We start from the raw sequence: 27,524 nt of genomic DNA on the forward strand, positions 1-27,524 counted from the left end.
CACACCTCCCTTTTTGTATTCCAGTTCAAATTAGTTAGTTCAGCAAATCCTTTCCCTCTTTGATTTTATCTTAATCTCTTATCTTAAAATATAATAACTTTAAATTATCACCTGTTGACAATCCATTTTTACATATTCCTTTTAACATTGCTGCTAAAAACCACTTAACTTCAATCCAACATCATTCTAACATTCATTAATTTTGCAATATTTCTGTAAATAGTCTTTAAATTTCTTCCAATCTTCTTCCACTGACTCTTCTCCCTGGTTCAGTGATGAAAAACTGTCCATCATTTAGAAGTATTTCGCGTCACATTGGCCGTGACATAAATGAATGGAAAATTGTGGGAGGTATCTTAGCTCTCAAAGGCCAAGTAGAGAGTTGGGTCTTCAGCCCCATGGCACAAGCTGTGTGTTAAAGATGCCAGACGCAGCTCTCTGGGGAGGGAGTTTGAAGAATCTGGGGCTGCTGCAGACAAGGCCCTCTCCTAGGTCCTAATTCCCCACATCGCCACCATGACTAGCACAGCCATTGATCGCCTTCCCCTCCTGAATTTGTCTAATCCTCTCATAAAAAGCCATACATATGCCCCGCGGAGGACCTTAAGGTCCACAAATGACAACATTTTGGAGGTCCCAAGTCGCAAGGTGGTTAGATTGTTCTCAACTAGGGCCAGGGCCTTTTCAGCACTGGCCCCAACGTGGTGGAACGCTCTGTCACAAGATACTAGGGCCCTGTGGGACTTGACATCTTTCCGCAGGGCCTGCAAGACGGAGCTGTTCCGCCTGGCCTTTGGTTTGGACTCAGTCTGACCCTTATGTTGCCCTCCCCTTATGGTCTTGATCTATCGGCTACTTTTAAAATGAGGCTGCATTTTAAATTGCATTTTAAATTGGTTCCCCCTCCCCATTATGTTTTTACTGTGATTTTATTGGTGTTAGCCGCCCTGAGCCCAGCTCTGGCCGGGGAGGGCGGGGTATAAATAAAATTTATTATTATTATTATTATTATTATTATTATTATTATTATTATTATTACATGTTGACGGCCGTCATTGCCTCCTGCGGGAGAGAGTTCTGCAGTTGGCCGCTCTGCGCTGTGTCCTGCTGAAGTCCTTTCTTTTCTCTGTCTGGTTCTTCCACCATTTTGCTTCCTTGGGGGGCCCATGGGGTTCTGGTCTTACAAGACAGTGGGGCTATTCTATGCCCCCTGTGGTAATGGGCAACCATAGCTGTTGAGGGGTTGCGGTGTGAGATAACTGGGTGTTTGCGTGGGTCTTTGCTGGAGAGAAGTTGCTTCATCTTCCAGTCCCCACCCCCTTCAGCTTCTCTGATCTGTTTGTTTGCTCCTGCTAATTTACGTCCTTTTTTTTTTAATTTTTAAAGGAAAAGATAACTTTCATCTCAATTAACTATTATTTCTGTGGCAGCCTGCCCCCAGAGCAGTAAATAAGTGGATTAGGCCTGCCAGGCTGAAATATCGTCTGGGGCTCCTCCCGAGCCCTTGGACCAAAACAGGAGCCAGATTAGCTGCGTGACGGATGACACCCGGAGCTGGAGCGGTTGTGTCTGTTGGTCACATGCCAGTTTTGCATCCCTTCTCCGTCCGCCCCCGGCTTGGATGAGTAGGCGGCTCAGCGCTCTCTTCCTCTGCCGCAGCAACTCCTAACCCTACGTGCGAGGTGGACCTGCAGCAGAACTGGAGCGGATGCGTCTGTTGGTCACACGCCAGGCTTTTCCTCAGGCACTTTGGTGGGGCTGAATAGCAATCCCTCCCCCCCAAAAAGAGAGAGAGAGAGAGAACCCTCTCATTGTGCCCAATCTGGAGTCAATTCAGGACAGCTCGGCTCGGAAGTATGTTCCTCTGGCTCACTTTGGTACCTCAGGACATTGGCGCCTCAGGCCAAGACCTGACGCCCCGACACTCCGGAACCAGGCCATCTTAACACAGGCCTCCCCATGGGATGCTCTGACTGCCTCAGGGAAGACTGGCAGACCCTCCCACCCCCTCAAAGGAACACGAGGAGAAAAGAAAATATTAGCATCTTCCTTTTTCCACCCCCCACCCCCCCCCAAAAAACCCTGGAAGCATTTTCCGTACAAAAACCAAGCCGAGAGGCCTGGGCCCCAGAGACTTGATCTTTCAAATTCCAAACAGTTAGAGCCGCTTCACGAGACGTCCGTTCTTTTTTGTTTCCGTTACCGGAGACTTCTTTTGAAAATAATAATTTTCTAAAAATTCATTCGTGCCGTTGGCGTCCGAGGAAGGATACTACTGGGTGCAGTGGGAAGCATGCTTGCCCGTGGGTTCCCTTTTTTTCATTATGGCATTCAATATCTCACCCTTCCTTCCGTAGGGTGAGTGGATAGAGAGAACTTTTGGACTACAATTCCCATCATCCACAAAGCTGTGGCCGATGGATGTTGTAGTCCAAAACAACCCAGAGGGTTGAACATGTGGACGTCCAGGAAAGCTGAATTTTGGAAGGTTCAGGACAGATAAAAGAAAGCGCTTCTTCACGCAGCCCAGAGTTAAACTACGGAACTCCCTCCCACTGGAGGCAGCGATGGCCATCAACTTGGAAACTGCAGGAGACAAGAGCTACTCTTGTCCTCAGGTCCTGCCTGCTGGTTTCCCATGTTTTAAATTTCTTCTTTTATGTTTTTAGCTGTTTTTATTTTTATCTGTAAGCTGCCTTGAGTCCCTGTCAGGGGTAAAACTGGGGTATAAATAAAAAAAATTGTGTTGATGATGTTGTTGTGTTCCAGGAGCTGAGGGTACCCTCGAATGAGACCGTTTTCACGACGACCCTGTGAGGCAGGCTGGGCTGGGAGCAAGCGACTGGCCCAAAGTCTTCACTGTGGTGTAGTGGTTAAGAGCAGTAGACTCGTAATCTGGGGAACCGGGTTCGCTTCCCCGCTCCTCCACATGCAGCTGCTGGGTGACCTTGGGCCACTCACACTTCTTTGAAGTCTCTCAGCCCCACTCACCTCAGAGAGTGTTTGTTGTGGGGGAGGAAGGGAAAGGAGAATGTTAGCCGCTTTGAGACTCCCTAGGGTAGTGATAAAGCGGGATATCAAATCCAAACTCTTCTTCTTCACGGGTCAAGGGTGGCGAATCTGAGCCTGGGTCTGACCCAGACTCCTATTTCTAACTCCCCAGCCCACCTCAATCCTTCAGGCTTTCATATAAACCACGTTAGATACGGCCCTCCTTTTGTGCGTGTTACAAATAATATGTTTTCCCTCCTTCTGCCCACAGGTGGTTGGAAGCTCAGGCAAACACTACACTTGTTACGCCTCTTGCCACTTCTGCACTTGCCCGGCCTTCATGTTTTCTGTCCTCCGGAAGGGCGACAGTCTTGTGGTGAGTCTGACCGGCAAGGAGGAATGTCAGGGCAAGAGGCTCTGCGATGGCAAGACAGGTAGAGCGGGATGGAGAATCCTAGCAGTGAGGCAGCTCTCATGCAGCCCACTCCAACCTGGAGCTCTCTGAGTTGTTTTGGACTACAACTCCCATCAGCCACAGCTTTGTAGATGATGGGAATTGTAGTCCAAAACTATCACCAGCCCCCGGATTGTACGGACACTTGGATGAAGGGAGTTGTCCCCCAACAGCATATTGAGAGTCGCTTCCTTTTTCTCATTGCTCCTTCTGCAAAGGAGGAATTATTGAGCTCAAAAGACTAGTAGAGAGGGAACGTGGCTCAGTGGGCAGCGCCTGTGCTTTCCTATGCAAAGCCTGCCAGGTTCAATCTCCTGGCAGCTCCTATTAAAAAGGGATTGTGTTGCAAGGGGCCTAGGGAAGACCTCGCCTCAGAAAGGGAAATTGCAGAGCTAGGAAGGGGCAGCAGAGATGATCAAGGGATTGGAGCAACTCTCCTGTGGAGGAAAGGCCACAATGTTTGGGCCTTTTTTGTTTAGGGGAAGAAAGGCAAGGAGATACGATAGAGGTCGATAGAATTGTGCCTGGCATCGAGAAAGGGGATAGTGTGTCATTTTTCTCTGTTCCTTATACAGAGAAGCTGAATGTTGGAAGACTCAGGACAGACAAGAGAGTTTCTTCACACAACACAGGGTTAAACTGTGGCTTTGTGGCCACAAGTAGCCACCAATTTGGATGGCTTTAAGAGGCGATTTAAGAGAGGGACACGGGTGGCGCTGTGGGTTAAACCACAGAGCCTAGGGCTTGCCGATCAGAAGGTCAGCAGTTCGAATCCCCTCGATGGGGTGAGCTCCCATTGCTCGGACCCTGCTCCTGCCAACCTACCAGTTCGAAAGCACCTCAAAGTGCAAGTAGATAAATAGGTACCACTCCAGCAGGAAGGTAAACGGCGTTTCCGTGCGCTGCTCTGGTTTCACCAGAAGCGGCTTAGTCATGCTGGCCACATGACCCCGGAAGCTGTCTGCGGACAAACGCCAGCTCCCTGGGCCAATAAAGCGAGATGAGTGCCACAACCCCAGAGTCGGCCATGACTGGACCTAATGGTCAGGGGTCCCTTTACCTTAAGATACAATTAGACAAGCTCATAGAGAATACAGCTAGATCAGGGGCTGCAAGCCATGCTGGCTGTGCACTGCTGGAAACAGTACGCTGGGAACCATGCATGGAAGAGAGCTGTTGTGCTCCTCTCCTGTGAGGACAGGATGCTGGACAAGATGGGCTTGTGGGGGGGGGACTGGTCCAACAGCCAGGGTCTCTTCAGATGTGCCCCCACCCCACCCCGGCCTGAGACTCCCAGCGGCAAACAGAGGCTTGTTTTTCAGCCTGCGTTAGAAAGCATCCTGTCTCTGCTCTGGGCACTTGGCTGCGCTGCTAACAGTTCTCGTTCCTCCCTTGCAGTGTAAGCACCTTCTCGCCGTCTACCTCAGCCAGGCGCTGGGGTCCTGCCAGGAGCTGACTGTCCCAGACAAGCAGCTGACCAGACTCTTGTTGCAAGAGGAGGAGGAGGAAGAAAGATGAAGACCTCAGCTTGGGTTTCGAGAGAGAATCCTCTTCTGCTCCTCTACGAACAGCCTCCGAGATTCAGTAAGGGAACAGAGAGCCTGTGTGGTTGTCTGGACACTGCTGGACTCCAACTCCCATCAGCCCTTGCAGTTAGCAGTGGCTGGTGGTGAGGGATGCTGGGCATTGTGGTCCAAGCAGACCTGCTCTAAGAAGCAGCAGTGAATACTCCACAGGAGTAATGCCTCTGTTTGGAAGAGGCCTTCCCTCTGGAGAGAAGGGAATCCGGAAGTCCTTAGACTCCAACTCCCATCAGCCCTTGCTGCCAGCAATGGCCAGTGATGTTGGGGGTTTGAATTTGACATTGTCCGAAGGGCCATGGGGTCTCAAGAAAGGGGCGAGGGCCTTAACCCAAACTGGGATCAATGAAAGATTATATCCCCCTGTTCTCGCTGTCCGTCTGGCTTCTGGGGGAAGCGGGTAGACATCTACCTTGGACCTGTAATTGCTCCATGCAGAGACTTAGGGTCACATTACAATTTTGGTATATGTGCATGCAGGAAAATGAAAGCTTTTATGTGTGTCGGTGGGGTGGGGTGGGTTTAAATCCTCCCTCGGCCACCAAACGTAAGTCCGGTTCTGCGTTCCCAAGCTGAATGTGTCTGCTGAGCTTCTGTGGGGGCACATTTGAATGTAGAACTCCCCCCTGCGCTCAGCTTCCTGAGCCAATCAGCTTTGTTTCAAGTTTCTAGTCCTCATTACCGGGAAGAGAATGCTGCTGTGATGTATATAGAGAGCGAGCCAATACGGGTGGTTGTTTTTCCAGGCAGGGGCTGCATGCCAGAGGTGAGCTAGGCCACCTATTTTCCCTCTTCTCTTTGCCACCCCTTCTCTCGCTCTCTCTCTTCCGCCTTTCTTTCTCTCTTTCCTTTCCCAGAAGGCTGCCCATGGGAGAGGCAGATCACTCTGACCTAAACTCATCACTTGCAGACAGCCTTTTCACCCCATCCTTCCCTCTTTCTCTCGCCCAGCTCCTACCTCACCTTAAATCAGACTGTGGAGCTCTGAGTATTTGCCTAGGAGAGAGAAGCCGCGCGTTCTGTCCCAAGACCAGCACTCAGCCCTGAAACTCACCAAGTGATCTTGGGCCAGGCACTCGGACAAAATGTCTAACCGATCTCCCAGGGTTGCTGTGAGGACAAAATTCAGAGGACAACAGTGGGTGCCCCCTGGGTTTCCTTGCAGGGAAAAGGCAGGGTGCCATTTAGAAGCCAGGGGTCAAGTGTCGCCTGTCCCAAACCACAGAACACGCTTCCAGCAGAGATACGGCAGGCACCCTCACTTTTTGACTCTCAGGCGGCTCTTGAATATCTTTTCGCGCTGACCGGCCATTTTGCAACTCTTCCTTTTTGACTCTGATGAGCCACTCAGCTTAATGGTTATCCATTTATCTTTCAAATGGCATTTTGTGTTTTTAGCACTTTACCCCACCCTGATATTCCACGAAATAGCTGTACAGGAATACTTCTCTCTGCAATAAAAAGCTAAATTTAAATAAAGTAATAAATAGTTGGAAGGCTGTGACAGGTGACATCTGATGAAACCTCAGAAGCCAGAGGAATAGTTAAATATAAGTTTTGTTTGGGTTTGAGATTTTTTTGAGGTGGGTGGGTGGGTGCTTGAATGCATCAGCCCCCGCCCCCCAAACTGTAGTAATGCATACAGGGGTTCGGATTTTTCTCACTGAGGAAATGACAGCATCATACATTTACCTCCAGAAAAAGTGACTACCTGTCAAGGCTGCCCATTCCATTCACAGCTCTGATTAGACAGCCTTTTCTCTCTCGGTATCAGATATAACCCAAAAAGCACCATGCTCAAGTTTTCAGGCAAATTAAAACACAGTACACTGACAGTGATGTAGATTTTGGCCCTCAACAACTCTCCTTTATTAAAGGAAGAAACGCTGTCAGTAGGTTCCCTCCTTTCTGAATTAATACCAGTTTGTTCAGTCAATTCCCCCCCCCTCCCCTTAACTCTGTCCTTTCTGCACCAAGTTTTAAGGGGAAAAACAAGCCCACAATTTATACTTAAAATGATTTCCCATTGGAGAATACCAGCAGCATCAAGCAACTGATGACCATTCTTTTAATTTTTTTTAAAAGGCGGTTGCGGGGCGAGAGAGGACAGAGAGACCCAAACACACAACATTCTTAGTCAAAACAACAAACCCATCACGTATATATTTTTTAAAAGTTGTCTTTGAACGATGAAAAAATAACAACAGAGAGCAGCATGGTTGGGAAACCGGCCCTTGTTCCAGAGGCAAGAATTTGACGTGAGTTTTCTTTTCTCTCTCTTTCGGAAGGAAAATATAAATCTCATCCCTTCTCTCTCACCCCCCCCCCCCGCAAAGTTTCATCCTTTAGGGACTTAGACAGCATGTAAGGTTGACGGTAGGATTCCTCCTCTCAGAGGCACAATTTTTATAAACAAAACCAAACACAACTAAAATCACAAAATAAATCATCACAGTTTTAAGAGTTAGAAACAAGGGGCCATCCGGAGGCCGTCCATTCTCGCCCCCTGCTCACAGCAGGAATAGATCTGCATATTATGGACCGTAGACTCGAACTGCAACAGTACAAACACAGCCCAACAGCGGTCCCTTGTCGTCACCTTCTCCTCCCGGAGTTTTGAGGGTCACACGCGTCTGCCGGGACCTCCAAAAACGCGGCAGTCCTCAAATGCAGGTCGGAGCCGTGATGATGCTGGCAACCGCCAGGTCGCGGTTGCTGCCGCCTCCCCCGCCTCCTTTAGCGCCCTTGGGGAAGTCGTCGGCCTTGCAGAGGACGTACCGCCAGAGAATCTTCCGGAAGGTGAAGCGGAAGTCCTGGATGCGGTAAGCGTAGATGATGGGGTTGACGACCGAGTTGGCGTGTGAGAGGACAATGGCCAGATTCATGATCTCGGTGGGCTTGGCCAGCTCTGGGTGGAAGAGGGTCAGGCAGTTGAGGATGTGGAGGGGCAGCCAGCACAGGGCAAAGAGACCCACGATGATGGCCAGGGACTTGGCGGCGTTGACCTCCTTCTGCAGCGTGGTGCGGGAGTTGCCCATCAGCTCCATCTGCCGCAGCTGCTTGCAGGCCACCAGGAAGATCTTGGCATAGATGCCCAGCATGATGAGCAGCGGGAGCAGGACGCAGCCAAAGAAGTTGAAGTAGACCATGTAGCTCATGGTCACCACCTTCTCAAAGAGGCATCTCACCTGGCAGGGCCTGCGCTGACCCGCCTCAATGGGGCTCCCGTTGCCAAAGGTCGTGAAGTTCTCGGTGCAGGTGGTGGCGTTCTCCCCGTGGTTCCAGCCCATCAGTGGGGTGAGCCCGATGCCGAAGGAGAGGATCCAGAGGACGGCAATGAGGACCCGGGCCCGTTTCCCTGTCACAATGCTCTTGTATCTGCAAGGAGAAACACGTGTAAGGACACGGGAAGAGCCTGCAGGATCAGGCCAAGGGCCCATGTAGTCCAGCATCCCGCAGTTTCCAGCAACTGGGATTCAGAAGCGTTACACAGAGTCATCCTGGCTAGTATCTAGCAATAGCCCTCCCTGAATTTGTCAAATCCTCTTTTAAAGTCATCTAGGTTGGTGGCTTTTAAAGTCATCTAGGGATGCGGGTGGCGCTGTGGGTTAAACCACAGAGCCTAGGACTTGCCAATCAGAAGGTCGGCGGTTCGAATCCCTGCAACGGGGTGAGCTCCCGTTGCTCGGTCCCAGCTCCTGCCAACCTAGCAGTTCGAAAGCACGTCAAAGTGCAAGTAGATAAATAGGTACCGCTCTGGCGGGAAGGTAAACGGCGTTTCCGTGCGCTGCTCTGGTTCGCCAGAAGCGGCTCAGTCCTGCTGGCCACATGACCCATTCCCTCGGCCAGTAAAGCGAGATGAGCGCCGCAACCCGAGTCGGCCACGAATGGACCTAATGGTCGGGGTCCCTTTACCTTTAGGCTGGTGGCCATCCCTGCCTCCAGTTTTAACAAACTTCTATCATGTCGCCTCTTGTGTTTTCTCTAAACTAAATGGTCCCAAACGCTGCAGCCTTTCCTCAATCATTTTAGTGGCTTTTTCCCCCTGAACCTTTTTGCAGCTCCACAATATCCTTTTTGAGGTGAGGCAGCCAGAACTGTACACAGTGCTCCAAATGCAGCTGCACCATAGATTTGTAAACCGACATGGTGATATTGGCAGGTCCATTTTAAATTCCCTTCCTAATGATCCCTAGCCTGGAAATGGACTTTTTTACGGCTGCTGTACACTGAGTCGGCATCTCCATCAAGCTATAGAATATGACCCCAAGGTCTCGTTCCTGGTCCTTCCCCTCCAGCTCAGAGCATGCACGTGAATTTAAGATTTTTTTTGCTCCAACATGCATCACTACATTTCTCTACGTTGAATTGCATTTGCCATTTTACTGGCCATTCACTCAGCTTGGAGAGGTCCTAATGGAGCTCTTCTCAATCTCTTTGTTTTAACAATCCTGAACAATTTAGTGTCACCGGCAAACTTGGCCCCCTCCCTGCTCACACCCAACTCTAGGACATTTATGAATACGTTAAAAAGCCCTGGCCCCATTACTGATCCTTAGGTGAGTCCACTTCTCTCCATTAAGCATACTTTGCAGTTATTGCAACTCTCTGCTTCCTTCAGCTTAACCAACTGACAAAAGACCATCTTGGCTGTATGTCCTGGGAGACCTGCTCCCTGCCTTGCACACTTTTCCCCACCTGGCCTGGGAGGGCGGAGCTTGGACTGACTCCAGCTACAAAAGTGGAGGCTGCTGAACAGAGTCTTAGGCTGGGGTGTTGCTCAGGGGCGTTTTTTGTTGCTGTTATTGATTTTTTTAAATCTTTATTTTAGATGTTCTTATGACTCATGCGGAAACTTTTAATTTAGGCGTGTGCTTTTTGATGTTTTGTTTATTTGCTAATGACTAATTATTATTGTTTTATTTTGACAAAGAAATAACCGTACATAAAAAAGACTAAAATGTGCACCCCACCACCGAGACCATTCCGTTGTAACTATCCAACCTCCCTAAATTTTGACACCTCTTGCGATGGTTTAACCCCTTTCCATTTTAACAGTACAAACGCTACAGACACCCGCCACATCTCCTCAAAATCATTTCTCCTACATATTCCCCGTCTTACCTTAATGACACGTTAATTTATCATTCATAGCTATATCCCACACCTCTTCCGACCATTCTTCCATTTCATATTTTGCTTGCCCCTTCCACTTCCTAGCTATCATGATTCGTGTAGCTGTCAATCTTATGACAACTTTTGTTATGTTTGCGATTACTGTATTTTATTTTATTTTCCATGTTGTGAGCCACCTTGAGCATAGCTTCAACTACGGAAATGTGCTATACAATTAAAGTTACGTATGGTACAAATGCCAGCAGAGAGCTTTGTGAATTGACCACTAGCAACGCTCAGACCAGACTTGCCAATTCAAGACCTTCTGTAATATTCCATCATGTAAGAACTTGATGTAAGATAGGCCAATGGCCCACCCTAGCATTCTGTTTCCAACAGGGGACAGCCATGGAACTCAGAATCTGGCACAGTGACCCCTGACTGGTCAACCCAAAGATCCTCTGCTGCAGGGCTTCAGTTTCCCATAACTTTCCAATGTCTCCACACCTCTGATGCCTCCCTTAAGTCTGGAGACTGAGAACGTCAGGAGAGAGCTCAGTTGCAGGTTCACAGTGGCTAAGCCAGTAGATGACCCTAGAACAGGGGTGTCCAAACTTTTTTCAAAGAGGGCCAGATTTGATGAAGTGAACATGCATGAGGGCTGACCAAAGGATTACTGCTGTTGAAGGACATATACAGTGGTGCCTCGCAAGACAAAAAGAATCCGTTCTGTGATTCTCTTCGTCTAGCGGTTTTTTTCATCTTGCGAAGCAAGCCCATTGACGGATTAGCGGATTAGCGCTATTAGAGGCTTTTAGCGGTTTATCAGCTTATCGGATCAGCTGATAAGCGGTTTAGCGGCTTAGAAAAAGGGGGGGGAACCCCGCAGGAACTCGCAAGACATTTTCGTCTTGCGAAGCAAGCCCATAGGAGATTCGTTTTGTGAAGCACCTCCAAAACGGAAAACTCTTTCGTCTAGCGAGTTTTCCGTCTTGCGAGGCATTCGTCTTGCGGGGCACCACTGTACTGCCACAGGAGCCGGATTAAATCAAACAGTGGGCCGGATTAGGCCCCCGAAACAGATTTTGGACATGCCTGCCCTAGCGGAAGCTCACAAGCACAACAGTGGCTCTCTCCTTACTTACGATTCCCAGCGACTGCTATTCAGAAGCATTCACAGCCTCTGACAGTAGAGGGAGAAGACAGCCTTCGTGGCTATTTCCATTTATTTATTTCATAAAATCTATACGCCTCTTGATTGTAAAACAACAACAACAACCTACCAACAATCACCTCTCAGAAAAATTAAAGCAGCAATAAATTGAGGCATTTGAAAAGTTAAAACAACAACAGACTCAAAGCAGATTAAGGCTCGCATTCGTTTTCTAAAACTTGCCCAAAAGAAAATGGTCTTAGCAGGCGCCGAAAAGAGGGTGAAGGCGCCTGCTTGATATCAATAAGCGGGGAGTTCAAGACTAAAAAATCGAGTTTTTACAAATGCTGAACTGGTATTATATGCCGCTTCTGCAGAGTGAAGCAGGAAAAGTGGGCATATTGGTTTAAGGCAGCCTCGTAGCCTAAGCTGCAGGGCACCTCTGAATTTACATCCCCACCGGTCCCAGAATCCCAACCACAGACGCACGTTTGCACGGTCTCCTCCGTTCCGCTGCAGGGTGGGAAGAGAGCGAGAGGAGACCTCCGCCAAAGCCAAGGTCAACCTCCGGACTCTCCCCTCTGCTCTCCTCGCCGTGGGAAAGAAGATGAAGGCCGTCCAAGAGGCTTGGACGTGAGACGAAGACAATGGGGGGATACGAGGAACAGCAGGGAGTGGGAACAGACTCGGAGGAGGAAAGGGTCCAGGACTTCCCCTGCAAAAAAATTCCAGAGATTCCAAGCCTTCCACATCAAGGAAGAAGGAGCAGGTTGAGAGTTCGGCCATTATTGTCATTTACATTTGTGCCCTGCAAGGAACTCGACACGTTGCCCCTAATTCTTCCTCACCGACTCTTTGAACTTCACAACACCCATGTGGAGTAGGCTAGGGGGCTGACCCAGTGGGCTTCCCAGTGGGGCAGCAGGGATTTGAACCCGGCTCTCTTTTTCTCAGTCCAGCCCTAGACCGCCATTGGAACCACTACACAGCGCTGTCTCTCCATTGCGTCTGGCCGTGAGAAATCGCTGAGCTCTGCAATTGGCTTTACGGTGGTGGTAAAAAAAACGTACAAGTCGTCTAACACTGGGACATTTACACATGTAAACCCAGTTCGCCGCTATTGTAATCGTCCACCACCCACAGACGCATGCCAGGAATTTTTTGCTTGAGAGGAGGATGTCGCGTTTGGGATCCCTAGCCTGCTCCAGAGTTCCCTAGCCTGGGATCCAGAGTTCCAAAATTAGGAAACGTTCCATAGTTCAGTGGTACAGCCACTGCTTTGCATGCAGAAGGTCGCAGAATCGGTCTCCAGCATCTCCCATCTGAAAGCCCAGAGAGCGCCTGCCAGTCAGTGTGGACAGTACTGAGCTAGATGGAGCAATGGTCTGACCTGGTGTAAGGCACAGCCTGACGTTCCATGCCTTAGCAGTCCATCTATTCACAGCGTTCTGGCTGTGAGTGCCATTCCATGTGTAGCCGAAATGGCACAAGGAGAAGGGAGTGGCTGGCAAAGTGGGTGGGAGAGTCTTAAGGAGGGAAACCTCCAAAATGGCTGAGCGAGGATGGAGCGTGCTTGGTAGGCATGGAGTGCTGGGGAGGAGATCAAAACAACAACAACAACAACCAGGAACTGGAGGTTGAAATGGAATGGAGCGTGCAGCAACGGGCATGGCCGGCAGAGCACTCAGTACAGTGGTGTCTTGGTTCTCAAACTTAATCCGTTCCGGAAGTCCGTTCCAAAACCAAAGCGTTCCAAAAGGTGTGCTTTCCCATAGAAAGTAATGCAAAATGGATTAATCCATTCCAGACTTTTAAAAACAACCCCTAGAACAGCAATTTAACATGAATTTTACTATCTAACGAGACCACTGATCCATAACATGAAAGCAATAAACAATGTACTGCAGTCACACAATCAATCCATCACTAGCTGAACTGGGCTCCACACAGTCACAAAAACAAAACATAAAAGAGCCACAAAAACGCAAAATAAATAGCAAAAACAGACCTCAGTATAATACTCAAAACGGAGCACGTTCGGCTTCCGAAAAACGTTCGCAAACCGGAACACTTCCGGGTTTGCAGTGTTTGGGTTCCAAGTTGTTTGAGTACCAAGGCGTTTGAGAACCAAGGTACCACTGTACTGCAACAAGTGGAATTGTCTTTCGATTTGGGTTTTATCGAGGGATATAAATCCGACCAACAAGAATAACAACGTTTTGTTTCAGGCCCTGGTAGCAGGAAGCCAGGCAGGTTAGAAAGAGGCTTGGCTTGGCAGTGGAGACTTGTGCCCGCAAGGTGACGATCCCATGAAGCTGAGAAGGGGCAGCCCTCCAGTTGCAACAGGCTCTGGAATGAGGAAGCCTTCCTCCCCTCCTCACACAGAGAGGGAAGTGTCTACTGCTGCCGCCGCCACCACAAAGACAGCCATTCTTTGCCACCTTATTTGTGCTTCTACTTTGCCTCCTGCATTGACGGGCATGAATGGACCCTGGCGTTCTTCCGGGATGCCCTGCCGTTCCCATGGAAACGGGACGCAAGGAGAGAGGCCAAGGCATCGGGGAGAGGCAGAGGGAAGGGGGTATTTAAAACTTGGCTTGCTCTCTCCCACCCTGCATCCAAACACACAAAATGCATTTATTTCCTTGAAAAAACAAAACAAGAACCCTCTGTTGCCCTTGCTCTGATCATGCAAGCGCAGCTCTGTCGTTGTAGAACCCAGGCTGCTGCAAAGGAACCACAGCAAGCTTTGCAAGACCCAAGCGCAACTTTAAGGTCTGTGTTGCTCAACCTCAGCTGAAGATGCAGAGAAAACAGTAATTTGGAAAATGAGAACACCTATGTTGAAGCTCGCCTCGGTCTTTCAGCTGGAACAATGTTTGCACAACAGGCAGATACATCTCCTTCGTTTCTCAGGTTTATTTTCAACACCTGTGAGAGCCGGCGTGTCATGTGGTTCAAGTGCTGGACTAGGCCCTGAGAGGTAAAGGTAAAGGGACCCCTAACCATTAGGTCCAGTCATGGCCGACTCTGGGGTTGTGGCGCTCATCTCGCTTTATTGGCCAAGGGAGCCGGCGTACAGCTTCCGGGTCATGTGGCCAGCATGACTAAGCCGCTCCTGGCGAACCAGAGAAGCGCACGGAAACGCCGTTTACCTTCCCGCCGGAGCGGTACCTATTTATCTACTTGCACTTTGACGTGCTTTTGAACTGCTAGGTTGGCAGGAACAGGGACCGAGCAACGGGAGCTCACCCCGTCGTGGGGATTCGAACCGCCGACCTTCTGATTGGCAAGTCCTAGGCTCTGTGGTTTAACCCACAGCGCCACCCGCATCCCTCCAGGCCCTGAGAGACCAGGGTTCAAATTCTCCACTCAGCCATGAAGCTCACTGCTGGGCCAGTCCCAGTCTCTCAGCATGACCTGCCTCACAGGGTTGTCGTTGGGGTCAAAATGGGGAGAGCAAGAACCATGTGACCACCTTAAGCACATAGGACTCCAAGAAATTAAATTACTGAAAAGAAGGAGGGGGAAACCTCAAGGCCATTAATCTCCTCAAGGCCTGTATGCTCCTTGCAGGCAGAGACCAGCCGGTTCAGCTTCTGCTGGAATGCCGGAAAATGCACAAGTCACTCAAAACCTTCCCTCCTGCTCTCAGAAAAGTAATTCTCAGTTTCCTACCATCTCCATTTAACCCACCTATTCAAAGCAGAACTTCATGAGGGCAACGAAATACGCTCTTCCTTGCAAACATCCAATTGTCCAAGGTCAACTATTTGCGGCCAGGGCTGATCGGGATCAGCTTAGCAGGATAACGTGACGGGGTCGTGTCATGTACAAGTTTGCTGACCTGGGCTGAGCAAAGATGGCTAATTGGCCAAATCCCGAGGATTTGGTTTTCAAAGCAGATATTATTTTAGGTGGTTGAGGATTCAGAGGGGAGAAAAGAGAGATAGAGAAATATATTTTCTTCTCTCTTCGGCATCTAGTACAAATCAGAACTGGACAGAACAAATCTATAATATCCTACACACTTGGGATTTTTCTACACCCTTTCCTTGAAATTTTGCCTTCCAGTAAGCAACGAACACACACATATATGTTACCTGCCTGGGATTTTTTTTGCAAATGCTGTGGTGAAATTGGTTAACAGATTGAGAAAAATGAAATTTTCATCATTATTATTTAGATTTCCCACCTGCCCTTCTCCGTGAGATGCCAGGGCAGATGACTACCATTTAAAAACACAGTATTAAAATCAGTTTAAAACAAATTGCACTCAAGAGAATAGGGAAGGACAGTCAAGAGAAAATTTAAATTGGTGAGCCTGTGGTCTTGTGGTAGTGAGGCAGAGGGGCAGGCAGAGAAAAGGCTGAAGATTTTCATCTCACTTGTGGGAAGACACTCTCTTTCAACACCAGACCTGCATCGCTAGCTTCCTCACTCCAACCCACAAACTAGTCATGTCCCTGTGTTCTTTAAAGAGCAGCTCATCATTCAACAGGGGCAGCAGGTTGTGGGGACAGGCTTCCCCGGTTGAACTTCTGCCTGGCAGAAGGGAAGAGTTCATTCACAACCCAGTCCAAAGACATCTGAAGTCTAAATCCCCCACTCAGGAGTGAATTGGTGAATGAATCAATGCCCTCGCCCATCTTAAAGCAAGCAGTCCATCTATTAAGCACCAGTTCTTCCTGCTAACAAAATGGGAATAAACACTCCACAGGCGTCACGGGTCCAAAGCGGAATGGGATAAAGTCTCTCCCCCCCCACTTGGTGCATTTTAAAAAATATTTAATTTTTAATGAGCCCTAAGAGGCCTTTTCGCTCTTTGATCCTGTTTACCCTTTGCATCTATCAATTTATTAATCACTGTTCAGGCCATTAACGCAGAAAAAGTGTCTCAGAAACCTTGTTTATCTCCTCCCGGCGTTCTCCATTCAATAATTCATGGTTCAAAGCAAGGTGCGATTTTGCATTACAGGCTTCAATCCAGTCTTTATCATAAAAGCCAGCACGGCTGTTGTGGGAGGGTGCGCCCATTTCACAGATTACGAGACAACTGAGGCCAAGAAAGAATTAGGGCACAACGCTAGCCTTCGAAAGAATCCCTGTGATTTTTTACGGTACCGGAGGGAGACAAACACCGTCGAGAAACACTGTAGCTGCTTTGTGGCTCAAGGTCTTGAGAAATAGCTCCAGAGAAGGTGCTAACAAATAAGGAACCGTGTTCATTCACGCTTTGTGAAGCCGTAGGCTATGAAATCTGAGATGAAGCATTTCATGATACCCCAGTAATCCTTCACACAAAGAGAGAGGAATCCTCTGATCTGCACACCCATCATCCCTATAACCCTTGCAATAAGTTTTGCCCATTTAAGGTAGGCAAGGCTTATTATGCCCATATTGCAGATAGAACAAGCGAGGCAGAGGCAGTCACTGGGTTCCAACTTCCAAACTCCCATCACTGACTATGCTGGGCTGCTGTGTTGGAGTCCGAAAACATCTGGAAGTTGCTACGTTGGCCACCTCTGGATTAGAGGCTTGTACCAGCAAGCTCATCGTCATCTCGAAGACAAAAAGCTATCCAAAATATTCACCGGAGTGAGTCCTTAAAAAAAAAAAAATCTGGCACAATAACTGCACACCCTCCGCCCCACCCCTGAAATTGCCACCTTCCTCCTCTCCACCACCAAAACATCTCGTGAAACAAGTTCTGCTGCCCAGCTACAACTGCAGGATCTGTTCAGGCGGAGATGAGACCGAGAGCATCACAAGCGCTTCAGTTTTAAATTTGGGTGGCAGCTGCGGGATTTGCTGTGGATTCCAGAATCCCGACCAGGTTTCTTACTGTTGCATGTTGCACAGGAATGCATAAACCATCTCACACGGTTGAAACACACACGTTCGTATTCAAAACCGTTTTAAAACAGTAACAGGTTTCCCCCCTTAAATGTAAACTGTGCTTTGCTGTGCTTTGCTTTTTAACCTGCTAGACCTCATTGTCACAACCCTACTGTTATTAAAATAAGAAAGCAAGCTGGGGTTTGCTGTGCCTGGCTTTTTAACCGGCTGTTTTGGGTCTGTGTTTTTTAATTCATTTTTTATTTTCTAACCTGCATGGTTACAAATCTACGAAAGAAAGAAAGAAAGAAAGAAAGAAAGAAAGAAAGAAAGAAAGAAAGAAAGAAAGAAAGAAAAGAAAGAATTCTAAACATCTCTGCCCAGTTACAAATTCAGGAAAACCTTCTGGGTCTGCCTGGGTTCCCCCAAAATTTGGGTGGTGGCAGGAATGGGGTTAAAGCCCATGTTAAATAAGAAAAAATTATTGTGACTTTTTTTTTTTAAGTGGTCGTTGGGTTTTCCCCTTTTCCTCTACCTAACGGCAGTGACAATCAACTTACTCAAGAGCAGTGACAATCAGCCTAGGGAAAAACCCTGTAAATACCCCCCCAAATGTAAGCAGCACATTCCTTGTGGTTTTGCTAACCTTTATCACAAACTGCCCTGGAAATCTGGAACCAAAGGCCAATCCAGAAATGTTTTAAATCGATGGTGGGGCGTTTCAGCCCCGTGGGCCTAATCCTAGAATTGCAGAATCTCCCACTGCAGTTGTGGCTTGAAGATAACTAATAACCCAATGTACTTATTTTAACAACCAAGCAAGAGACGTATACTGCAAGGCAGGAAGGGTCAACGCTCACCAGCTACGAATCAGTGGTCTGAAGATTTCTGCATTTCAGGGGAATCTCGCTGCCCTTTCCCTGTTATAACGCAGAACTTGTAATCGCCAGTCTTGATCCTAAATTCTGATATATGGCCAATTTCAGTCGGGGCCGATGGCCGGTGTTTTTATCATTAATGTCAGCTGGCAAAGATTCTCTCTCCCCGCCGCCCCTGATGATAGTTGCCAAAAAAACTATTCTTTAAATATGCATATGACTACCATTAACCAGCACTATTTATTACCATTGTCGTCACGGTTTACCAACGGAAGCGGAGAAGAAAGGACGGTTGAGAAAACGCTCCTCAGCCCACAAATTGTAGGAAACTGTCTATTTGTAAGCGTAGGAAACGAGGCTGGTTCATAATGGTAGGAAACGCGAAGCAACGAGGGCAACTGAGTTTTTCCGCCGCCCGGGAGCTGTCAAGGAGGAAGCGCTGCCAGCCCACAGTTTGAGATACCGCGTGACAAATCTATTTGATAACACCGGCAGCTTCAAGAAGTCCGTCTCTCCGGCCATCGCCAGTTCCATCCCAAAACCCTCCCAACGTCCCCATCGCCCCAAAGATGAGTAATTTCTAAGCATATTGTCCACAACAGGCCTGCCGGAAGACACCTTATACTGAGTCAGAGCACTGAGCAGGAGCAGGAGCTGCAGATGTGCGCAGAAACGACTGGCTTTTTTTGCCTGTGGCCCCCGGAAGACTCCCCAAACACGAATGCGGCCCTCAGTCTGAAAGAGGTCCCCAAAGTCTGCTCCCTAACCAAGATTCACTCCCTTAAGGCTACTGTATTCTACATACCAGGAGGGATTCAATAGCTACTTGGAACGAACTTCCAACTTCTGAACTAGCTCCATATTGTCAACTCTGACCGGCAGCCGCTATCCAAGGTACCAGGCAGAGAGAGCTACAGTCTTTCACCAATAAATGGTCCTCATGGTTGTGGAGAAAGAGCTGTTAGGCAGGGACACAGGAAGGCACATGAGACCGAGATAAAGTAGTGGTCTATCCAGGTCAGTACTGTCTTCACTGACTGGCAGCCGCTCTCCAAGGTTTCAGAGAACTATTCAGAGGCTTGCAGGTCAGAAACTCACCACAACTGTTTTAACCAGTCAGCCAGGTCATTCAGCCAAACTTGCCCCCTTTCCCCTCATTCTGCTACCAGATTGTTTTTATGCTGGAGAGACCAGGATTCGATTGGGGGCCTTCTGCATGCAAGCCCAAAGAGCTCCATCAATATCAGCACCACGGCTGCAGCAGAGAACCCGTCAAGTCAATTGTTATTCTCAAGTACCACTTTCCCAAGAAGTTCAGAGCAGGAGGGCTACTGAGGTCCAGCTCCGAGGGCCTTCTGGCACTTCCCTTCCTGCGAGAAGTGAGGTTACAGGGAACCAGGCAGAGGGCCTTCTCGGTGGTGGCGCCCGCCCTGTGGAACGCCCTCCCACCAGATGTCAAGGAAATCTGACTTTTAGAAGACATCTGAAGGCAGCCCTGGACAGGGAAGTTTTTAATGTTTGATGTTTTATCGTGTTTTTAATATTCTGTTGGGAGCCGCCCAGAGTGACTACGAAAACCTAGCTAGATGGGCGGGGTATAAATATATTATTATTATTATTTATTACTATTATTATTGGAAGGGGGGAAGGTTACCCCCCCCCGCTGCCGCCGCCCAATGAGTGTGGATCCCAAGATAAACGAAGGAAGTTCGCAGAAGGGAGTCTCCTATCTTCAGAAACAAATTTCCACAGTCACAGCGGGATGACTTTGCACGACAGCCGCGGATCACACCCTGCCACTGCTTTTCCATCGAAGACTTTGGCCTGGGCTGATTGGGCAACTGAGGTTATGCAAAAGGAGCAGCCAGGCATGAACAAAGTTGGTCTGCAATGAGCGAATCAGAGAGTTGTTTTTTCCCCAAAGGGTAAATGTATCACAATTGGATTTTCAAAAAAACCAAGCCAGTGTTTTACAATCAACTTTGTTCCTTTCGCTGTTTTACCTTCCGATTTAAGGCAGGGTCCAATCCTGCCGTGTTTTGTACCTGACGTACAATTTTTTGTGTGTTTTATTATGGGGATGGATATTTTGCTAAATCAGAGTCAGCTCATTAAAAGAGATGGGCTTAAATCAGCCAGGACAAACTCAAGTCTATTACATTCAATAGGTCTACTCAGAGTATGAGGCTAATGTCTATTTTTTTTTGTTTTTACAGGCATAGCATAGATGCCAAACAACACAGTATCCAAATTTCCCCATATATCTCTCCCCCGCCCACTCTCAGTTCTTAGACCCCCCGAGAGGGGATATTTATGCCAAAAATCTCTAAGCTACGAAAACTTTTAAACTCTGAAAGGCGGAAGACATTTCAATGCGTTTGAGACGGGCTGTTATTGATTGCAGTAGGTCTATTCTGCAAATGACTTCCTGCTCAAAACAGACCCATTGAAATGAATGAACCCAAGAGAGAATCAATGGGTTTACTCTGAGCAGGGCCAGCATTGGGTGCAACCGAGTCAGAATATGCCATTCTAAATATGTAATTTATTGGGGGGGTTTTTAATAAAGAAAAAATAAGACAACTTTGATGAACAGAAAGATGTAAGCATACAAATGAATTTTAAACATTAATTAGTGTTGAAAAGATTGCATCAGTAAAAGAGAGAACACCTTAAAACATGTATTCCTTTCCTTTTTTTAAAACACAATCCTGCGATGCATTTCTTGGCAAATTCACGGAAGAAAAACGGCAATTCTGGGCAACTAGGTAGGAACTGCAGCCTCAGTTTCCCCACTGGGGAAGCTGATCAGCAGATGTTTTCGAGAAAACAACAATTCCGCCTAAATTTCCAGAATGATAGTGTCATCCCTTTGTGACATCGATGAGCTAACTTGCCCCCCCCCCCAAACCCCATATGCTCAGAGGCGGCAACGTTTTCCTCTTCCTCAAAAATATGAGATTGTGTAATATATTGTGACTGATAAGCGGCTAAGCAAGTTCTCCTTTCCTCAGACTGGGCAGTTGTTTCTGCAGCTGTGGGACAGGTAGAAATGCAACGGGAAAAGCAGCCGCGCTTGCTTATTGAATGCCTGCCTGCCACGCAGGGGTTCAAAAGCATGGCTTTCATCCGCCCACCTGAGAGGATTCTGGCCCTGCGACAAGCGAGCCTCGATCCGGTCCCGTTTCCCTTCCGCACCATTAACTATGTTACTGTTCAAACACCGCCAACACTCCGTATCGCTTTGGGCGCCAAGCACAACAGAAAATGAGATTAATACATCAAAAACACAGAGGTTTCAAATGAGCAGCTGGTGGTACAAAGCAGAAAACATGTCGAATATAATAATAACAATAATAATTTATTATTTATACCCCACCCATCTGGCTGGGTTTCTCTAGCCACTCTGGGCGGCTTCCAACCGAATATTAAAAACAATACAGCCTCAGACATTAAAAACTTCCCTAAATGTGGCCCCCAGAGCCTTTCTACCTGGCCCTTGGGCATCTCTCCAGGCCACGCCCCTTTCCCTTAGGACACACCCCTCGCTGGAGAGGCTCCACCCCCAGCTCTTTCTGCCTATTCTGGATGGAGGATAGAGAGAGGTTGGTGTGAGAGTGTGTAGAAACTAGCCTAAGATGACATTTATATCTGTTGCTTCATCCATCTTTGCCTCTGGCCCCGGCGCATGCATGCACTCAGAGAATCTCAGAATCGTACGGTTGGAAGGAATCCAGAGGGTCATTTCGTCCAGCCCCCTGGAATGCAAAAATAAGCTTGGTTCCTTGCCTGGGAGAAAATCATTATATGGCAATTTACTGCCTGTTAGAAGCAGGGGACCACTGCAAAGTAATCCAGCATGGAAGGAGGGGCATAGAGAAGGTTCTGCAAAGCCAGAGCTCACCGCTGTGACTGTAAACTCAGTGGAGGCAGAGACCTTCTGCCACAGAGCAAAGCATCATGTATGCCTGGACTGGTGCTGTGTCAATTGGAATATCAGAAGAACGCCGACGGGTCAAGTGTATGCTTCAACAGGAAGTGCAGGAAAGCAGCCTCCTCGCACCGTTTCCCTCTCAGCAATACCGATTTCAGGATAGACAGCGCCTGACCGTGGAGGGTCCACAGAGCCCATTGCCATCAATAACCTTATCGAGCGACGGGGGAGAAACCCCCACTGAAAAGGTGAACATCACAAATTTTCCAGCTGTCAAGAACAGTATGCGAAACCAGAACACAATCCTCAGACTTCGCAATATGGATCTCCAGGCAAATAAGCTTCCCCAAAATGCAGAGAGAGTGTGTGTAAACAAATGCAAATGTTGGTGAAAATCATGTGCAAGAATACATGGGAGGGGGAACTGTATAATTACACAAAATTGCAGAGATGCAAAACAATGCTGGTGAATTTTCATGAGGACTTTTTTAAAAAAATAGTTATAATAATCACAAATTCATGGAGAAATATGGGGAACTGAGGATCTGGGGAAAGTGAGAAACCGGGAAGTAAAAATGGAGAGCTTTGCCTATTTGTGGCCATGCCCATATATTTATAACTCAAAGTACACACAAATAGTGACATCGTTCTCCAAATACCTTAGGTAGTTTCAGTGGCACTACTGTTTCACAATCAGCAGTCTCGGGGGAACTCCAAGAATTGTAGGATGAGACCCCCCCTACAAAGAAAAATAGAGGAACGCTCAGCAGCAGGGGAGTGGTGGTCCCCAAAACATAGAATCATAGAATCATAGAGTTGGAAGAGACCACAAGGGCCATCGAGTCCAACCCCCTGCCAAGCAGGAAGCAAAAAACAGCTCCCTAGGGTCTGGGGTTTTGAATTCTGGTGCTGGAGGAGACCCTTGAGAGTCCCATGGACTGCAAGAAGATCAAACCTCTCCATTCTGAAGGAAATCAGCCCTGAGTGCTCACTGGAAGGACAGATCACGAAGCTGAGGCTCCAAGACTTTGGCCACCTCATGAGAAGAGAAGACTCCCTGGAAAAGACCCTGATGTTGGGAAAGATGGAGGGCACAAAGAGAAGGGGAAGATGGAGGACGAGATGGTTGGACAGTGTTCTCGAAGCTACTAACACGAGTTTGACCAAACTGCGGGAGGCAGTGGAAGACAGGAGTGCCTGGCATGCTCTGGTCCAGGGGGTCACGAAGAGGCGGACACGACTAAACAACAAAGGGTCTGGGGATGCTCTGTGGGCACAGAAGGAATGGAAGTCTTATTAGGCAAGGAAAGGAGAGCGTGGCAGGAGGAGGAGGAAATGGAATGGAGTAACCCATGGGAGGGCGTGGCCAGCGGGCTGAACCGACAGACACACTCCCCGCTGCAACATTTTTTTGCAGGACCACACTTTGTAACAATAACCGTTAATAAGACACCTCCAGCGCTACTGGGAACGGCCTCAGCTGACTGCTTTCCAGAAAAGGCAGGGGGGCAAGCTTTGAACCGCCCTTTTCCGAAGCAAAAAATCTCCGGCCTGCCAGCAGGGAAGAGTTATACTTGTGCAAATACCAGGATATGCTCACAGTTGAGGTTTCGGCTGCAAACAGCAGGAAGGTCTCCTTTGAAGGAGTCGGGTCTCTGGTCTTCCCCCAAGACCACACGCACAAGGCTTCAAGCTATTCTCCTAGCTGTCCTCCAACGGGGACTTCTCACATTCCTCAACATATCACTAGGATTCCCATATTTCAAGATTTTTTTTAAAAAAACCCAGGACACCCCAAAAGTTATTGAGCTTAGTTTTGCAAAACCCCAAAGTCGTTTTGAACACCTCCTGCTAGGTTTCGCCATCACCTTAAGCGAACTGAGTGTGTTCCCTCTTCCCCAATCGTAGAAACTCCTGCGTTCAAGAGCAGTCTACCTTGATCTACAGACCCAACTCAGACACGACTCACTGGACGCTCCCCATTTTGCGGTGGGTCCCTGGCACACCTCACCAGATACACATCTTCCATCCCAGGTTTCTCCTTCTCCCAGACCTTTTCGATAAGGAAACTTTGCCCAGAACCCCCCAGAAATATGGGGGGGGGGGAGTTTAGGTGAAAAACAGCCACTAGGTTAAGTAGCAAAAAAAAAGGACCAGGACAGACAGAGTTGCAGCCCCGTTGTGAGCTCTTTCTCTTGGCTTAACCTACCTCACAGGGCTGTTGTGAGGATAAAGGGGGAAGGAGTAAGATGCAAACACCATTTGTCCTCTTGCTGGACCACAGTATCTAGCGGCCATCCTCAGAAAACCCTTCACATTAGCTGGGTAAATTTTCACAAAAGCCCCACAAATTGGGCCCGCATCATTCTTCACGCACGCAAGGTGGTGGCGGGGAGCAGACCAGGGGCTCGCTCAGGGACACCCCAAACAGCTGAGCCAGTCCTCCAAGGTAGACTGCGCCTGCACAGGGAGGTTCAATGGGAAGATAGTTACTGCGGCCGTCAGAAATGGACAGGCCTGCCATCAATGAATTGCTCAATGGCTGTTAGCCATCACAGACTTAATAACCTGGCGCTTTAATGTATGAAACCCTTTATATGGAACCTTTTTTCTGTTAGGTTTTTTGTTTTTTATGATTTTTTTTAATGCACTTATTGTCGGAGGGAACAGGCCTAGCGTATCCCACTTTCTAGGAATCTTAAGTGAATGCTGCTTGTTTATTTACATTTGTTTATATCCCAACTTTCTTCCAAGGAGCTCAGGTTCTCTCTCTGCATTTTATCCACACAGCAACCCGGTGAGGTCGGTTAGGTGGAAAGGTAGTGACTGGCCCCCAAGTTCACCCAGGGAGCTTAATGGCGGGATTTGAACCCTGGTCTCTCCCAGGTCCTGGCCTGACACTCTAAGCATTACATCACATGGGGTGGTAAGAACAGGAGGCTGGGCTGGGTAAGGCCTGTTTTGCCGTGATCAAGCAGCAGGGATCCTTCTGATATTCAACCTCAACCGTATTCCACCTTCAGTAATAACTACCCTTTGAAGTTAACTCATTAGCTGCACCCATTTCGCAGATGAGACAACTGAGGTTAAAAACAAACAAACCAGGATGCCAACAAATCCCGCCCAACTTTAAAACAACCTGGAGAGGAGGATATCGGTGGCTTCCACGTGACTCAGCCCCTGGACATATATATTTCCAATGAGCTGAATATGGTTGCAACCCCAGGACCTAAGAAGCACATGGTTTGTTTTGCCGTGACTCATACAACTACTGGAATTCTTACCCACGGACTTGGGAGGCAGAGGTGGAATTTTAACTCACCCCCACCCCCATGGCCGGCGTTTGATCCCAGGACAATGCTAGTTAAAGAAGAAAAAAGAAGCTAAAGGGGGGAGCAAATCTCTGCAAACACAAACACTGAATCTTGTGGGAGGGAGTTCCATAGTCTATGTTCTGCGTGAAGGACAACTGCTTTTTCTCTGTCCCGGAGAGCCACCGCCTGCACCAGGGGGCCCCTTCCACTCTCCAGAGCACAATCTGCTACCAGCAGAATTGCAAATGTAGGAAGTTGCTTTATAACGGACTCAGGCCGTCGATCCACAGTTGTGTCCAGGGTGACTAGCAGGGACTTCTGGCCAAGGGGACATTCCAAGTCACCGTTGTGCTAAACTACAGCCCTTCCTTTAAGGACAAAGCGAGGATCCAGTTCTCACACGTCCAAATAAAGGGCTGATTTAAATAGAAGCGAAGGACGCTAACGTATACCAAGTCAGATCATTTGGCTACCCACCTCATTATTCCCTACACTGACTGGCAGCCGGTCTCCAAGCTTTTAGGCCAGGGGGCGTTCCCAGCCATGCCTATCCCGGAGCTACGGCTCTTCACTACACTGAGTCAGACCATTGGCCCACCTAGCTCAGTATCACCCGCACCGATCGGCAGCAGCTCTTATGGGGTTTCAGAAAGCGGTCCTCCCCAGCCCTACCTCAGAGGCAAAAGTACTGGGGGTCATCCCATGCCTTCTGCATGCAAAGCAGGTGCTCTAGTCCTGAGCCGCAACCCTTCTCCAGAGACGTGCAGCTCGGGCAAGCGAGCCAAGCTGCGCAAGCCAAGACTAAGCGGTCAACACAGCGGAAGTCGCCGGATCTGGGCGAGGGAAAACCCTTCTCCCCTCCCCGCGCTCTCTCCCCCTGATCACCCCGTTACCTAAGTGGGATCTTGATCGCCAGGTACCGGTCCACAGCCACGGCCAGGAGGCTGAAGATGGAGCTCTGGGTGAGGACCAGGACAAAGCTGGCCAGGAAGAGGCAGGAATGGAAGTTGATCCGCAGGCCAATGCTGATGGTGATGGCGAAGGGGATGGCCAGGAGGCCCACGGCGATGTCGGCCACTGCCAGGGAGACCAGGAAGTAGTTGGTGGCGTTCTTCAGGGTGCTGTTGATGGCCACTGCCCAGCACACCAGGACGTTGCCCGCGATGGCCAGCACAGCGATCACCAGCTCCACCACGATGTAGACCATATCCAGGCCATCGAGGGCCAGCGGGGACGAGGACGTGGTCATTTCAAGCAGGGGGCTCAGCCCACGCCAGCAAATGCCATGGGTCCACCAAACCCCCAAGAGCGGTGGTCAAGGGAGAGCTGGCCTGCGGGAAGGAAGACCTCCTGCTAGCACCAGACATGGAGGCGTGCCGATTTGGGGTGTACGCAGAAGCTCAGCCCACGCTGCCACCACACCGCCGTGCCCGCTGGGACACGTCTTCGGCCATCGCGGGTAGACTGCAGGCCATGCAATCTCCTGGCGCAATAGATCTGGTGGCGGTGATGCTTGTTATGGTGCCAGCCTCTTGCTTTTGTTCTTCTGCCCCACCAGAAACCTCAAAGCGGCAGCGTGGAAAGCCAAGGCGCTAGTCCCTGTTGTTTTATCCCGCCACGTGCCACTGGGTGGGCGAAACAGGGCTTCCCCCAGCCGGCTGAGCCCAGGGAAAGGTGCAGGCAGTGGGGATCAGTCTTGCAGGCTAGGAAATGGGCGCAGCTGCAGAGAGGAGGGCAGGGGAAGGCCCAGCCCCGGGAGGCATCTCACAGAAGCAGGGAAAAACCCAGGCGGTCGAAATGATGTTCTGTCTGCAGGAAGCTGATCCACAGGAGGGTCCCAACTTGGAGTCGCGAGTTCGAGTCTGACCACTTCGAAAAGCCAAGGCAGAGCTCCTCTCTTATATCCTTGCTAATTAAAAAAGGGGGATGATCGCGGTCGCTGCAAACGCCCCTCTTTTCTTAAGCGCCCCCCGGATGCGCTCCTGCAAAGTCTCCTTGGCGGAGCCGCGGCGTCTTTTCCCCGCAGCAGAGGCTTGCGCGGCTATTTCTGCACATGGGGAGAGGGCGGGGCGGGGCCTCGGCGGAGCCCGGCGTCCCATTGGCGGAGACGCGCTCCCGGACTCCGCCCCTTCCTCGCTTTTACCGTAAGGCCGCGAGCGAGGCGCCGCGCGATGTTTCCCGACGCCCTGCCAAACTTTGAAGAAGTCTTTTCGCTGCGAACCAGAAGAGAGACGCGGCGGGTGAGTCAGAGGCACTCATTCATCCTT

General features: G+C 49.1%; 2 protein-coding genes across 7 annotated transcripts in view; one reads left to right on the forward strand and one right to left on the reverse strand.

Annotated features, from left to right (window-relative positions):
- The window catches only part of ZSWIM7 (zinc finger SWIM-type containing 7), an 18,322-nt gene extending 12,384 nt beyond the window's left edge, over nucleotides 1-5,938 (forward strand). For all 6 annotated transcript variants that reach the window (XM_081172229.1, XM_081172228.1, XM_081172230.1 and 3 more), the window contains 2 exons: nucleotides 3,263-3,367; nucleotides 4,844-5,938. In XM_081172229.1, the coding sequence (XP_081028355.1) occupies nucleotides 3,263-3,367; nucleotides 4,844-4,963 (225 nt within the window). In that variant the 3' untranslated portion in view covers nucleotides 4,964-5,938. The remainder of the gene's footprint in view (nucleotides 1-3,262; nucleotides 3,368-4,843) is intronic.
- Nucleotides 5,939-7,079: 1,141 nt separating this feature from the next.
- On the reverse strand, nucleotides 7,080-27,283 carry ADORA2B (adenosine A2b receptor). Its single transcript, XM_081172196.1, has 2 exons — nucleotides 26,151-27,283; nucleotides 7,080-8,403 (listed from the first exon to the last, which is right to left on the reverse strand). Exons 1-2 carry the CDS (start codon nucleotides 26,504-26,506, stop codon nucleotides 7,689-7,691), a joined length of 1,071 nt encoding a protein of 356 aa, XP_081028322.1. The 5' UTR covers nucleotides 26,507-27,283; the 3' UTR covers nucleotides 7,080-7,688.
- Nucleotides 27,284-27,524: the final 241 nt, after the last annotated feature.

The sequence above is a fragment of the Podarcis bocagei genome, assembly GCF_964188305.1.
Source record: "Podarcis bocagei genome assembly, chromosome: 15".
Lineage (NCBI taxonomy): Eukaryota > Metazoa > Chordata > Lepidosauria > Squamata > Lacertidae > Podarcis > Podarcis bocagei.

Excerpts from the sequence above, each read along its gene's own strand:
- ADORA2B (XM_081172196.1), bottom strand. The coding sequence starts at position 26,506 with ATGACCACGTCCTCGTCCCCGCTGGCCCTCGATGGCCTGGATATGGTC. Across the intron at positions 8,404-26,150 it reads GCGATCAAGATCCCACTTAG|ATACAAGAGCATTGTGACAG; the intron begins GTAACGGGGTGA and ends TTCTCCTTGCAG.